The sequence below is a fragment of the Pezoporus wallicus genome, unplaced genomic scaffold (genome assembly GCF_028554395.1).
Source record: "Pezoporus wallicus isolate ANWC-B61680 ecotype Strahan unplaced genomic scaffold, APGP_CSIRO_Pwel_v1 contig_7339, whole genome shotgun sequence".
NCBI classification, from domain to species: Eukaryota; Metazoa; Chordata; class Aves; order Psittaciformes; family Psittacidae; genus Pezoporus; species Pezoporus wallicus.
This window is the reverse complement of record NW_026636333.1, coordinates 842,195-856,704: the sequence shown is the minus strand read 5'-3', so window position 1 is coordinate 856,704 and position 14,510 is coordinate 842,195. Positions and strand designations below refer to the sequence as shown.

Here is a 14,510-nt window from a genome sequence, read left to right as displayed (position 1 = left end):
CTGCTTGACAGGGGCTGGGAGGCCAAAATCACTAGTGTGTAGTAAGTGCACACCCGTACTCAAACTACACCTCACCCTTAAGTCTTTGGCCAGATGGGACCTTCCCAGTTTGCATCCTCTAACTTGTATTTTGGGATTCATGCTTCAGTTCATCCAAAAGTTTCAGCTCTCCAGCAGCACAGAAGTCTAAACTGCGAGTGACAGCAGGTATAAACTCCAGCACAACCAATTGATAGTGGGTTTTGATAGTGGGAGCTCTGTACTAGGCCTTTTGTTAGCAGACAGCAAATTTTCCCAGCTAGAAAATGACTGTGCTGGTAACCAACCTGTATAACAAAGGTCTGAATTCCTGGAGGGGTGAAGAGCTTGGAAACAGGATAACTATGATGAGAAGAAATAACAATGAAAGTTCCCTAGAAAAAGAAAATAAATCCCAGCATCACATGGCAATTCCCTTTCATATAGATGGTATGTCTGGATCTTAAATGGTTGATCAGTGGTTGTCAATAGTGTGGAGAGCAAGCTAGCTGCCCAAAACTGTGTCTCTCACTGACTTTCAGCTGCCCAGCTGCAGTAATAGAAGATACAGAATATTAGATGCTTTCTCTCACATCACCAACCTGTCCTAGCTATTTCTATCATTGTCAAAGGGTTACCAGGTTGCACAGCAGAGGCATAAGCAATTCTCTCTCTCAAAACATTGCCCAGCCTGTGGAAGTTCCACAGGCCACAAAAGCCAGCTAATCAAAGGCAGAAACAAAACCTTGGCCAATACAGGCAGTCCTAGCTTATCCCCATGATGCACAGCCCCTGCTCTACTTGATGGACAGTTCTCATATCTTCATCCAGAGATCTCAGCCTAAGGAAGTGATGGAAAAACACAATGTAGAGTGCTAACCTCTTGGGGTCTGGTGTCCAAGAGACAAAAGCAATCATGCCACTTCCTAATTTCCTACTTCCATCTCAAATGTGTTTTCCACCATTAACTGCCCTGTTGCAGGGTCATGCTGTGCTCTTGTCTGTCACTAGAAATAAGGAAACCAAGACCAAAAGCACAGGGATCCCAGATCTTCCCTTACACAGCTAATTCAGCCTCAGCATATGCTCTGCAGGCAAGAGAGCCAGGGACAGCCTTCACACATACAGGACTTTGCCCAAATGTGACAAGTCTCATTTTGTAATGAAATCACAAATGCCCTGGCTCTGCCCAGAGAACAGTGGTAACAGCTGGAGCAACAGATCAAGGGATAGAAAAACCCTTTGGGGTATTGCTGGCAGTCACACAGCAGCTAATAATAAACCCCAAAAGCAAGACGAGACCCTTAGCCCATTGCATCCAGCCCCCTCCAGCCCACACAAGGTGCTGCCAGTCTGCTCACTGCAGGGCATTATGCACTTCCTATGGGTGAGCACGTGCAAGGGACACCCAGCCCACGCAGGAAGGTGCAAGACAGAGCAAAGCCAGCAGCACAGACATGTGAGTGCATGAGCACATCTCCAGCTTTCACCAATGCTCAGATCAGAGATATGGGAGCATTTGAACATTCTCTCTCCCCCATCCTCCTCACTTGGCTCCCTCCCTCCCATCTTAGACTGTATCACTCCATCCATCCTCACAGAGAGAGGTCCACCCCACTGCACTCGAGACACCTCTGCTCAGACATGCCCTGCTCCCTGCTGTCCCACCACCCCTCTGTCCCAAGCAGATGCACCCAGGAGCACCAGGCCCAGGGATACCACGTGCCCACACACCCGTATCCACACCACTTCTTGCCCTCCTCTACAAGTCAGCAACTCACAAGACACGGCCTGAATAAGCAAATTGTAAAAATAACAGAATCCCTCAGGACTTAGTCTGCATTATGCAAGGAACTGGATTAGCTCAGCTACAATCCAGAGACAACAGTGAGAAACAGATGCAGGCAGCAAAGGAAAAGGCAACCATAAACCAGGGAAACCTCTAGATTTGGTCCATCTGGGTAACATCCCTGCAAACCTTGCCCCAAATTCAAAGTGTGTTTGGCCACCTGCACTAGGTACCTACTTGCTTTTGCTATGGATGGCAGAGCAGATCCCCACCTCTGACCTGTCTGTGCAATAAGATGGGCTTTTCCACACATCCTCAGACATTTAGTTCCTCCTTTGGGGACTCAAGAAACCAGCCAAGAAAGATAAGAGGACTAAATCCCTATGTGCGGTACAAAACGCATTTTTAGCTGCTGAGACCCAGTGTTCACCTCAAGTCATCTCAAAGTGGTTTTGGTCTAGTGGGCAAGGAAGTTGAAGGAAGACAAGGCAATGAGAAAAGTCCAAGGGGATCATAAACATGCTGAGCCAAAGGCAATGCTGTCAAAATCTACTTTTCTCCTCTTCAAATCTTCACTTCCAAGAAGATATTACAATATCCTCAGTGCCCTTGACTGCTTGCCACTCCTGGGATGCAATCATCAACTCAGCCAAAAATGGAGCCACTTCAAAACCTGCCTGCAATACAGCTGCCCTCAAGCAGTCTGCACATGGCTGACTACACACGCTTTCACTTGCTGCACACCAAACGTGTTTGCATGGGGCACAGGGAAGGTGCATAGGAGCAGAGGTAAGCAGTCAGTCCCACGTGCCTCTGGCCATGCACAGGTACCACACCTGGCAGAGGTTCCTCCCAGTCATTCCCCTGCACTGCACAGTCAGGTATTTTTGACCACCCCAACTAGAGGTGCTCCAGTGTAAAGCTGAAGGTGCAGCCTCTTCATCCTTGAAATCCTGACATGTATGGACCTTGAGAATGCAAGACAGCAGCTCTCTGGCCTAGGGGAACATCGCAAGCATCATGTCTTCCCATCTCTCCATGAACAGGTCCTATGAGCTAGCCCTGCACAGCTCTCCTCTGCAACAGACACTCCAGCTGGCACTGCATAGGGGTTTAAATGAAGAAACCAGAAGAAATCTTACAGCATGTGATGTTCCACACAAAGGGAATAGGACAGAATATAAGGACAGAGCTTTTCTAGAGGGCAGAAGTTAGTGTGATCCAGGTCCTGGGCTGCCAGGATGCTCATCTTCAGCAGACGGTGCAATGCCTGATATTCATACCTGCCAGTATCCCTGCCAGACTTGCATTTCAATCATAATTGGATTTTAGAAGCTGCTTTCTCTCTTTTAGATACATACCCCTCAAGCAGCTGTAAAATTCAAGTTTAACTGGGTAGATAGAGCCTCTTGTAAAGCACTTGGGACTTGGGGAGGGAGGGAGCTTCAGAAATTCAGAGCTTTATTGCCTTATGTCAGAATTTGAGAGGGCTCCATCCCTGGCCTCGTTGCTCCACTAGCTCTTGAGACAGCACTACTAAACTGGTGTCGGTGCTGCAGAGAGAAAAAGCAAGATGAATAGAGGAAAACAGGCAGCGGGGATGCTTGAGGCTGGCTGACGTGATTTGCAATAGCTAGAGAGGTCTGCTGACGGCTCTTACCTCTCCTTCAGCAACTATCCTCTTATCTACTCTCCTTGTCCCTGATTTCACCTCTCTGCTTCACTCCACCAGTGAGCCCAAACCCCAGCTCAGGTTGGTGCTGGGCATAATTCAGTCCCAGCCTAACCTGGCAGCCACAACAGCATCTGCACATCTATTATACCCATTTGGGAGGCGGAGGTCAGCCTAGGCAGCATATGGAGCAACTGATGGCGAATACCGGAGCTCCCCGGGAGCTGTCTGCCACAGATGGAAAAAGCCCAGGAGCCATCATGACAAAACCTCCTGGCTGGAGGCGACGCATCCTCCCTGTCGGCTTTCCAAGCCGCTGAGCAGTACTGCAAACCTCAGCTCCTGTCCTGCTGTGAGCATGCCTGGCACTGACTTACTCCTGCTGCTTTGGTCCTGTGGTTTGTCGGTGGGAGTAGCAGAAGGTGGGATGTGGAGATGAGGTAAACCCAATGGCATGTGGCTACCATGAAGGAGAGGGACTAGCCGTCCACTCCAGCAGCATCAGCTGGTGTCGTGTGATGTGGATGTGTCACCTAGATCTGGGTCCAGCCTGCTGTGTGGTCGAGGGAATTTGTAACCCCTGACTTTTGGTGGGGGTGAGATATTCCACCACAGAACCATTCAAGAAGAATAGGCATTCCTTTGAACGGTCCAGGGGCTTAGTCAACATACAACCAAGAACACCATTAATGGCAGTGAAATGCAGGCAGGTCACCAGGAGCAATGCTCCAGCTGTGAGATCTCCCAGGACAAGGAACATGATGTAGTCAATAGAAGCCATGATATTTGCATGGCTGAAACCACCCACAACCCAAGCACAAGCTTGCAGCCCTGCGCTGGCCAGAGGCAGGCAAAGAGAGCCCCCACGGTTTCTCCAACTCAGATTCCTTGGAGCATTGCAATTCCTCTCCACCTGAAACTATTCCACTGGCTGCAATCTAAAAACAAAATCAACCCAGCAAACATTGCTAAGCAACTGGCTGTCAGTGCCACATCACACCCTGCCGAAACTATTTGCCCTCTCCAAGGCCTTCTGGCAAGGAGCTTGCTGCTCAGCCCTTGCCAGATTTTGTGTATTAGATATGGTTGGCAAGTCCAGATGCTTGGATGGATTAGCAAAGAAAACTCCAGGAAATCTTCTGCAACCATCCTGGTGAAAAACATCCCACAGAGAAGCTGTAAGGAGCAGCATTCCCATGTCCCAGACCCTGGATCACGATTATGAGGTGCTGATCTCAGGGCATTACTATGGTCTGCAGGTCTGTGAGTCTTGATGCTGCCACTTGTCATACGGAAGAGAGAATAAATGGAGAACAAACACACTGAAAACCTGACTGCAGAGCAAGCTGCTTCAGGCAGCAACATCTGGGTGGGAGGTTGAGGAGAACCTGCTTGCCCATGGTGATGAACTGAAGAGTTAGGTGAGACCCTCTCCAAAGACTCCTGACCCCTCATGTGCATGAGCCCCTCAGCATGGTGGTGCCCCTCAGTACAGCTCCTGGCATGGTGGTGCCCCTTGGTGTGGGGCCTGTGCTAGGATGTACCTTCCCCCAAGGTCAGCTGGAGCAGGTCCCACTCTATGGGTTCCCCCTCAATCAAGCTTGAGCACTTCCAGTCTGGCTCACACAAAGCAGACTGAGCCAGGTTTGCCATTGAACCCAAGTCTCTAAGCACAGCCTCCAGCAGGTCACACAGCTCTGAGGGCTTCCCATCTCTCCTGGTAGCCTGGTCCACGGTACTCTGTTATCCCCTTCACAGGAGGGACCCCATGCTGGGCTGTCTTTACATGTTCTTGCACTGCCATCAGCAACTTCCCCCTGCTTCACAAACGGGCCGTGCTCCTCCATGCTCTCCCATCCAGCTCCCAGGTTGCACAGTAATGATTGAACATCACCTGTGACACCTCCTGGCACACCTCTGCCCTTAGCAAGCATTATCTTTCCAGAGAGGGCTTAGCTCTGCACCTTCCTCTCCCCATTGACCACTGTGCCCAGACCCTTCTCTCTGCTCCAACCTCCCCATCAGCTCCTGCCTGCCCCATATCTCCCAACAGCCCCATTTCCTCTGTGGCCACTCTAATGCTCGCCTAATGGTGCGCCATCCGCAGCGCTCTTCAGACATATTCAATAAATCAGAATCCAATTACCGGGTTAAGGAAATTGGAAGCAAATGCAATTAGCTCCAGCCCCTCCCTCATGCTGTGCCCTTGCTTCCTCCTTAATGAGAACTTTTCTTTTGCAGGAGCACTCCGTGCCGCATCCGCCCGCCCAGGAACAAGGTTGCTGCCACCACACAGCAGGGATACAGTGAGGGGGCAGCTGAGTCGATCTTCCCTTTTAATAGGGCAGGTGGTTAATATCCCTGGCATTAATTCTCTCCAGGAATAGCACACTCGCTCTGTGCTCAGCTATAACTGGCGTCCATCAGGGCTGACAGCTCCTCTCTGGAGAAAGGAGCATCTGGTCCTTACTACGAAGAGGAGTTAAAGGGATAAATAAATAAATAAATAAGCACAAGGCTTGCTGTAGGAATGGAGATCTGGTGCTGCTTCAGCACGTCAGCCTAAGTGCTGCTTTTGGACTGGAACAGGGGAAATGCAGAGCTGGATCAGATGCTGGGAGCTCAGTTGCCCTGACCTGGGAGCAAGGTGCTGTGGCTGGGTCTAGGACAGAGCTCCCACCAGAGCAGTATGTCCCCAAAAAGGGGTCCCAGGAGCAGGTAAGTGAGGACACCTGCTGCCAGCAGGCTGGGATGTAATGCCAGACACAGCTCCTTGGGAAGCACCAGCTGTGGGCTGGGGATCACCGATGCGGGCCAGGTGTATGCTGTACCCGCAGAAGACAAGGAGGAAAACTGCATCAAGGGAACCTTGGGAGTATTTTCTACACCAGCATCACTCTATCCAGCAGACCAACAATTAACTCCACCAACCATCAACAACCTGCAGCTGCAAAGGGCAGCTCTTCCTTTTTGGCCTCTTGCAAGAGGTCCTTTGGGCTCCAAAGGGTATTTTTTACCCCGATGGTGCTGAAGTGGCTAGTAACCTAACAAGTTCTTACCTTCCTCTCCCCCTCAATTAGCAATAATCCCTTAGTTCTTACATTAGCTCCTCTCTCTGCTGAGCAAAATGAGTTCTCAACAGTTATTTTATCTCCCTTGCACCATACCACTGCCTCATCTGCAGAGCAAGAGTGCACAGCACCAGTTAAGACTTTGCCTGTTGTAGAGGTGCTTTCTCACAATATCCATTACTTTTCTGAAGGAACAGCAAAAAAAAAAAAGGCTTTTCCTTTCTTTTCCTGTAGTCCTGGCATAATTTATACAGGATTTAATGAATGGGTTTAGGGCTTCCAGACATGCCAAGAATTCAAAGTGAAAGGTTCAATCCTAAAAATACAACCCAGGCAAAACCAATCTCAAGTGCACCCACAGGGCATGAGTGAAGGGCCCACCTAGCATCCCAAAACCACATCCCTGAGGAGGAATGAGTCTATGCACCCATATAATACAGTTTAATGAGGAAGATCAGGAGAACCTGTGATGACGGGTGTCGCGGACAGCGCGGTCACTGGGGATCCTCTCGCTCTCCCGCTGGTTAAAGGCATGGAGCCGGTACGGGTCCTCGCCGCCCTTCCACCTCCGGGCGCTCAGGTACCTCCGCTCTTCAAACTGATCCCAAAGGTCGTCCCAGTCCACATCCGAGACCTGCATGCACAAAGTCAGCCCCATTAGAGAGAGAAGAGACCAGAGAACACTTGACCCCATTCCAGAGGTCCTCCCAAGCCCCACCGGAGGTCAGTCAGCCCTGCAGCAGGGGCAGGCACCACAGCAGCAGGCTAACAAGGAGCTTCATTAGGTCTTCAGGGCTTGATTTTTCCTTAGGTCTTGAAACAGCACGTCAAAGACAGCCTGCCGATTTGAATTTAAAATGACTAATTGGAAACCAGATTCGGGTCCCTGCTGGATCCAGAGAGACAGCACAGGCTCAAGCAATATAAAACTCAAAGGTCTTGGTAGGGTTTTGATCTCCCTCCAACTGCAAAACAAAGGTATTTTACATCCCCCTCACCCCCGTAACCCTTCAGGCAAGAACGAGCCATAGGACAGGAGCAGTTTTGTCAAGCACAGTCCCATGTTTCCATATCCATACCCTGCCCTAGGGCTCACTCAAGAAACAGGACCCTGAAATAAGGAGGCCGTCATCCTCCCAGCCCAACTTTGGTCTATATTTGCCACGACAGTTCCCCCGTCGAGGACTTCAGCCCTACTGCAGGAAGAAGAGCAGGCAAGCTGGTGCCCCTGTGGTCCCCCACCTCAAAAAGGATGGAGGAGCTGCATTTGGAGTTACTCGACAGCTCCGACAGCCATCAGGGGGTTTAAACATCCCTTGGCAGCTTGGTGCCATCAGGAGGTTTAAGCATCCCTCAGCAGCATGATGCTGTCAGGGGGTTTAAGCGCTCCTTGGCAGCCAGTGAGCACAATGCAGCACTGATAAGATCTCATCGTTACAGCAACACAACCTCTTTGATCTCAGCCTACCTGTAACACAGAGAGATGCAAACACCTACAGACATCTCAGCCCTAAAGAAAATTGTGATCTTATCCAATAATTGATCTTTTCTTCTTGTCTTCCCTTACCCCCCCCCTTCAATTCACACCATCTCAAAACTGATTTTCCCTGCTAATATTGCAAAATGAAGCTTTTGAAATGGGTGATTTTTATCCTGTAATTGATTTTACTTGCATCTGGTAGCGCGTTTTCTCTAGTCACAGGAAGGGGAGGAGGGAGCACCAGCTCCTGCAAGTGAATCACAGCAGGACCAAGCCAGGCACCTCCAGCAACATGATGCCCCACACCACCCTGGGTCACAGCAACAGAAGCACCCCCAAATATCCAACAGAGCCCAGGGATGCCAGGGTTGTATTCATCCTCCCTCAGTGTGATCCCATGGTCTTCTCAGGAGCAACTCCAGCACTTAACCCCATTGCAGGAAGATAAGAAGAAACCCCCAAGCCACCATCCATACCAAGAGAAAGTTATTTTGGACTAGAGTGAGGTGTCCCTGCCCATGGCAGGAGGCTGGAACTTGATGATCTTCAGGTTCTTTCCAACCCGAACCATTCTATGATTCTATGGATCTGGAAGAAAGTTATGAAACCGGTAAGGCCACTGCAGGAGGTTTATAAGGAGGATGGATGTAACCCGCCTGCGGGCTCTTGGGAGGACCGACGTACACAGGGTGATAAATATTCTTTATGCTTTTTCTAAGGCATCTTGCAAAAGGAGATTTACTGCGGCAGTAAAAGATGAGGGGAAAGTGAGCCGATTGCATCGCCCAGACACCGGCAGCCTGACATTTGTAAGTCTTCATGATGACCCCAGGAGGACGGGCGCTGCTAAAACCACCGCCATGGATTTGCAGACCCTTAATTTTAATACTGTGAAGAAAAGTTGGTCTTACCAAACTTAATAAGGAGAGAAATGGCTTTTTAAAGAGTCCACACGGCACTCCGGTGTGTTGGATGTGTATATATGTTTTTATGTTTTCTTAAATGTCAGTTAAACCCAATAGCCTTGGATCAGCCAGATCTGGGCAAGTCTCTGACAGCTGGTAGATTACCATGGGCAGCCATGGCATCAGGAAAAGTGGAGCTTCTGCACACGCTATAAGGGCAGCAAGGCTCTGCTCAGGCCAGCAGAAGCATGGGGTTGGTGCACTGGAAGAGTCCTGCCACATGCCTAAAGGGCTGGGACAACGTTTCCCCAGCATCCATCTAACCCCACTACCATCCTCTCAGCAGGGGGTCCCAGCTGTAAATGGATACACAGAATTTACCAGTGCCTCATCCCATGGCATTTGTTTCTCATCCTGCCCTGGGTATACCTTGCGTCCAAGGCTTGCATTCTTGGTTGACACCGCAGTGAATAACAGCCCCATAAAATCTCTACCTGAAAGACGTCAGCCCATCTCGATTCACTCAGGCTCTCCTTTTTGGGTTGAGGAAAGCTATAAGTAGGATGATTCCTAAATATCAGGTAGCTAAATACATATCTGAGATCAAGAGCAAAGAGATGCTCCTGAGAGACTGGAGATTAAAGGGTTATTTTAATCGTTATCTGGCCACAAAACAAGCTCAGGGGCTGGGTTAAGTTTCTCAGCCAGAAGTAGGTATCTGGCTTTGGTCATCTGCTTTCAATCCACATCTCCTAAATCTTCTGGGTGTTCTCCAGTTTTCCAATGCAAACTTCCCTACAAGGCTAACTGAAGTCAGAGCAGGACACTCACACACACACACCCCCCAACCTCGCTGCACAAAGCAGAAAGGGAAAGTGAGGCAGCGTCCTCAGATGAAGAGCTCCCCGCTTATGCAAGTGGTGGGAGGCAGGAGACCTCCCCAGTCTGCACACAGGGACTCCCCTGTTCCTTGGTGCCTGACCAGGGACAGGGAATGCCAGTTAAAGTGTAAGGAGGAATCCCCTTCAGTCACCCAGAGACAGCGCATTGGTCACAGATTACTGGGTACAGTCTTCATTATAATATTTCCACCATGTATTATCACCTCTTCCTCACACCAGAATCCCGTCTTGGGAGTTATTTAACTGATGTGCTGAAATCTGAATTTAATTTATTATGATCTAACTCACTTTAGAAGCCAAATTACCCTGCACTAGAAAAGGATCAAGTCAATACTCCACTTGCCTTCCTATTTATCTTCTACAGGGCTCCTCTCTCCAAGTTTCATATTCATTTTCTCTCATGTACTAGTAATAAATTTTCATTTTTTTTTTCCTTGGAATTAGGTAATTTCTCTTTCAACATTGCAGTTTAATGGCTGGTATTAATTATGGGAAACACAGTCAATGCTTAAGAGAGTTTGAGAGACTCAACGAGTCTGCAGGAAAGAGAGGAAAATAATATCCAAGAGGTAGTCATCCACCCTCAGCCAGCAAACACCACCCTGCATTGAGGGCATCCCTGGGGGGGTCAATGGGAGAGATCCTCCAGGCAAAAAGACACAGAAAAAACTCAATGAGGAGAGGATTTTTTATGTCACATCAGCACGTACTTAAGAGCTTATCCACCAGCTCACTAAAACCACCTGCTAAAGGCACCCCAAAAAGCTACCTGCCACCTCACAGGCAAAGGGCAAACAGCAAACCCCTGGAGCAAGCACGGACGCAGCTTTTCACTGCAACTGTACATCAAAGACTGAAAGCCTCTCGGTGTAAAGATGTAATTCATCATCTGCCTCTTAAATCATGGCTCGGAAACAAGAAAAAAAAGGGGAAAAAATACCAAGAAAACCCAAGGAGCGGTGCTGCAGGGGGAAAGCAGGTCATTAGCAGTAAAACTACAATTTTCTGGCAACTGCTAATGCCTTGTTTATGTGGATTTCTGCAAATATGACATTTTAATGGCATAATAATTGTGTGATTACAGTACAGCAGGGATCGCTGGAGCGGGAAGGAGGAATGAGCAACCTAGCCAGCTGCTGCTGCAGGCCCGCAGTGTCACCATGGGATGCTCTGTCCCTCCTGCCTGCACCCACTGGGTAGGTCACGCTGGTCCCCAGTCAGGATGCGTCTGCCCAGGAAGGAAAGGAGAGGGTGGCACAAGCCAAAAGTGGGCTCTGATTCGCTTTCTTCTTTTGCGGCACTGTTGTAAAAGGAAGAACTTAAGCCTTTGCTAAAATTAACGCTATTTTCCTTTTAGAGATGCTGGATGTTGCCATTAGACCAAGGTGGATCAGACCAGCACCAAGCAGAAAAAACTCATCCCTGCATAATACGGGACCAAACCTGACCAGTGCCTCCATCCTGCCTTCATGGGACTCAGGCATGAAGAAAAGGAGGAAAAGGGAAATAAATACATCAGCCAAGCAAAATGTCCTATAAACAAGCAAAAACTCTAGAAACTCAGATGCTGTGCAACATGTTGCTGCCCAGCCAAGCTCAGTCACTCCTCTGCCTGCAAAGGTTGGAGCAAGCATACGTGCTCGGCACAGCTCCGGGGCACTGGAGGCGGAGGGCAATCTTTCAGCAGGAATTGCAACCAGGCATTATACAAATGAGATTTAAATGTCTCACCGAAGCGTGGATCCCCTGCAAGCAGCAGGTTCAATTATAGAGGTGTTACTGGCCGAGGCACTAATGCCATCTGAAAGGATTATAATACTTCAAACAGGGTAGGGCTCATCCCTCCTCGTCCCCTGATGCCAGCATTGAGAGAGCCAGCAGCCCCAGCTGGGAAAGGAGCAGGGCAGCATCATGGTGCCTCAGTCCTCTTTCCTGTCTCCCTGAACAGCGCAGATGTGCACTGAGGTATGAGATCCTTGAGTTGAACTTTGGTGTAGTTTTCCCAACAGCAGAGCCCAGCAGCCTGGCTTAGCCCTGTGTGCACACTGCTGCACATCCCAGTGGCCTCATCCCCAAGATACACTGGGGAGACACACAGAGAGCACCATGGCCATGCTCTTTGCCCTGTCTGAAAATCATATGACAGTGCCAAAATCAGGCTGCAAGCCTCTGGATAACAAGCTTCATACTCATCTTGCAGCACAACGTCCTGTACATCAGGTACCACTCAGCAGCAAACAAGCACCGACCCTGGAAGGGTCCTTTCTCTTATCCCCCTTCCCCAAACTACATAGCCCCCAGGCCAATCAACCACTTAAATACACACTTAAGCAACTCCAGGCATTTAGAAGAGCCCACAGAAATCCCTGTTTAAACGCTTGAAGTTAAGTACTTGCTTAAGTGCTTCATTGGCTCAGCACAGTCTTCTCCAGCTTTGTGCTGACACCAACCACACATGGGAAATGGAGGAAGCTCTGGGCCCTGACTATCATCCACCCTTAGTTTTCTGCTCCATTGGGATTTCAGTTCCAGTTCCTTTATCTGAGAGCCGAGAAACTCCCCTTCCTCCTGACCCGTACCTGGGCACAACACCGAGGTGCACTTTCATGGCAGATCCTCCAGGACTCCATAAGGACACACAGCAGATCCATGTCTGCAAGGATACCACCTTGCTCCAAGGAGGATTGTCATCTCCCTCTACTTAGAGGTGATTTGCTGCCTCTCAAAGAAGAACTGAGTCTGCTCTGACCCCACTTGCTGAGGAAGAAAGGAAAAAACCCACAGAAATAACCCTAATGAAAGCAAAGCACTTCTCCAGCAAAGCCCTGAGGTCCCTGGAGATGCTCTGAGCATTCACCACTAGGCTTCTTGATGACACTGACCTTTCCCTGCTCACGTACATCACAGGCATGCTGCTCCATCTGCAAAGAACAGAGCATCACCTTGTCCTCTGCTAGCTTCACAGGGAATGCAAGTCCCTGAGCACCTTCTGCTAAGGTCCTTCCCACTTTCTCCCAGGTAGGAGAAAGGCTGTGCTATCACCACCTTTGCTGCCCTCCTTGCCTGCTGCCCAGTTTCCTTTACCTGTCTCCATCTGACGCCCTTCCCTAACGCCCACTCCTGTGTGGAAATTGTCTGGGTTTCTCCTGTGGTGCACGCAGATGTTTATGTAATCAAGACACCTACTGCGTCAGGAAACAGGACCGATAAAGGCTGGCAAGTGGTCATGGAGCAGGACTTAACATCCATGAACTAGAAGATGACAGACTTCATGAACTCCATCTGTAAACACTGCCTGGATGGAAGCATCCCTATCCAGGCTCTGGGAAAGGCTCTTCAGTGTCTTCTTCATATCGCTCCCACGCTCAGCTAGCATCAGCACAGGCTGTTGGCCACTGATTCAGTGCAAGGAGCTGACCCAGGGGTCCGGCAGCTGGGCCATCGTTAAGTGTATCACAGCTAGAACCATCTCTTTGTGTATCTTCTTGCCTGTATCTGTGGTAAACTACATAGAGTCTGAAACACCCTCCAGAGGCTTAAATCTGCTGAAAGTCTCCAGCCAAATACAATGGCGTGAAAAGCCACCAGAGAATTATTGATGCGTTTTCCAATAAGGGCACCAAAGATTTAACTGCAGAACAGATGGCCAGGGCAGCCATCAAAATGGGGAATTTATTTGCAAATCAGGAGCAGGGGACTCCAAGTTGCAAGGAAGAAAAGATGACAGATTCATTGCTTTGATGAAAAGCCAAATGCTGTTTCCAGGGCTTCCCTTAGGAGAAAGCAAGTCAGCTCGGAGGTCACACCAGGCTTATCAGCGACCGCTTGCTGCTCCAGAGCCAGGTTAAAATATACCCTCACCTCCCACAGGCTGCCTGGGCCTGAGCTTCACACGTAGATGATGCTCCTCTCCCTTGTAGCACAGGCCACTGTCCTGCTGGCAAGCATTGCACACCCCAGCCACATCCCAAGGAATTCCCATGGTGATTGCCATCATGCTGAGGAACCTTCTGCCTCCCTGTGACGATGGACAGTAGTGCAGGATCCAGGTCACTGACCTCTAGAAACAGCATCCAGCTACAGAATCCCCTGTGATCCTCCCACTTGGAAGGATGCTCTTCCTTCTCAGACCCCAAAAGCAGGTGTGTACAGCAGCACCTTGCTGTGTAAACACCAGACTTAATTCCTTAAAGTGATAAATTAGCCAGTATGATAGCCTGACATATGAAGACAAATCCTGTACAATTAAAAAGGGAAGGAAGCTGATTATATCCTCCTGGAGAATACTGCTGCCTGCTTCTGTTTTATTTATACGTTACACTGTATAATGAGCTGAATATTTAGGAGGTCAGCACAAACCAAGCTGCTGACTGGACAAAAGAGAAGACCCAGCTCTGTCTGTGCCAGGAACCAAGCAGAAGGATGGAGAGGACTTTTGGTCTTCTTCTCTTCCCCCTGCCTGCAGCAACCCTGAGATGCTGCGGGGATGCTCAGTTAACTGTTCACCTTCAATTGCTTGTGCTCAGGCTGCATCGGTCTTCCCAAGCCTCTATCAGAAAAGGCAGAGGTCTCCATCCTCCCCTCAGCCCCACAAGAAAGGACGAGCAAAACCAGCCAAAGCTTGTTGGCATCTGTGAACACTTCTAGTGGGTCTGCATATGGTAATTCTGGGC

At 49.4% G+C, this 14,510-nt stretch overlaps 1 protein-coding gene across 1 annotated transcript in view; it reads right to left on the bottom strand.

Moving 5' to 3' along the window:
* The window catches only part of GALNT14 (polypeptide N-acetylgalactosaminyltransferase 14), a 92,314-nt gene that overhangs the window by 50,361 nt on the left and 27,443 nt on the right, over positions 1 to 14,510 (bottom strand). Inside the window, exon 2 of the mRNA XM_057400051.1 lies at positions 7,015 to 7,184. Within this exon, the coding sequence (XP_057256034.1) occupies positions 7,015 to 7,184 (170 nt within the window). The remainder of the gene's footprint in view (positions 1 to 7,014; positions 7,185 to 14,510) is intronic.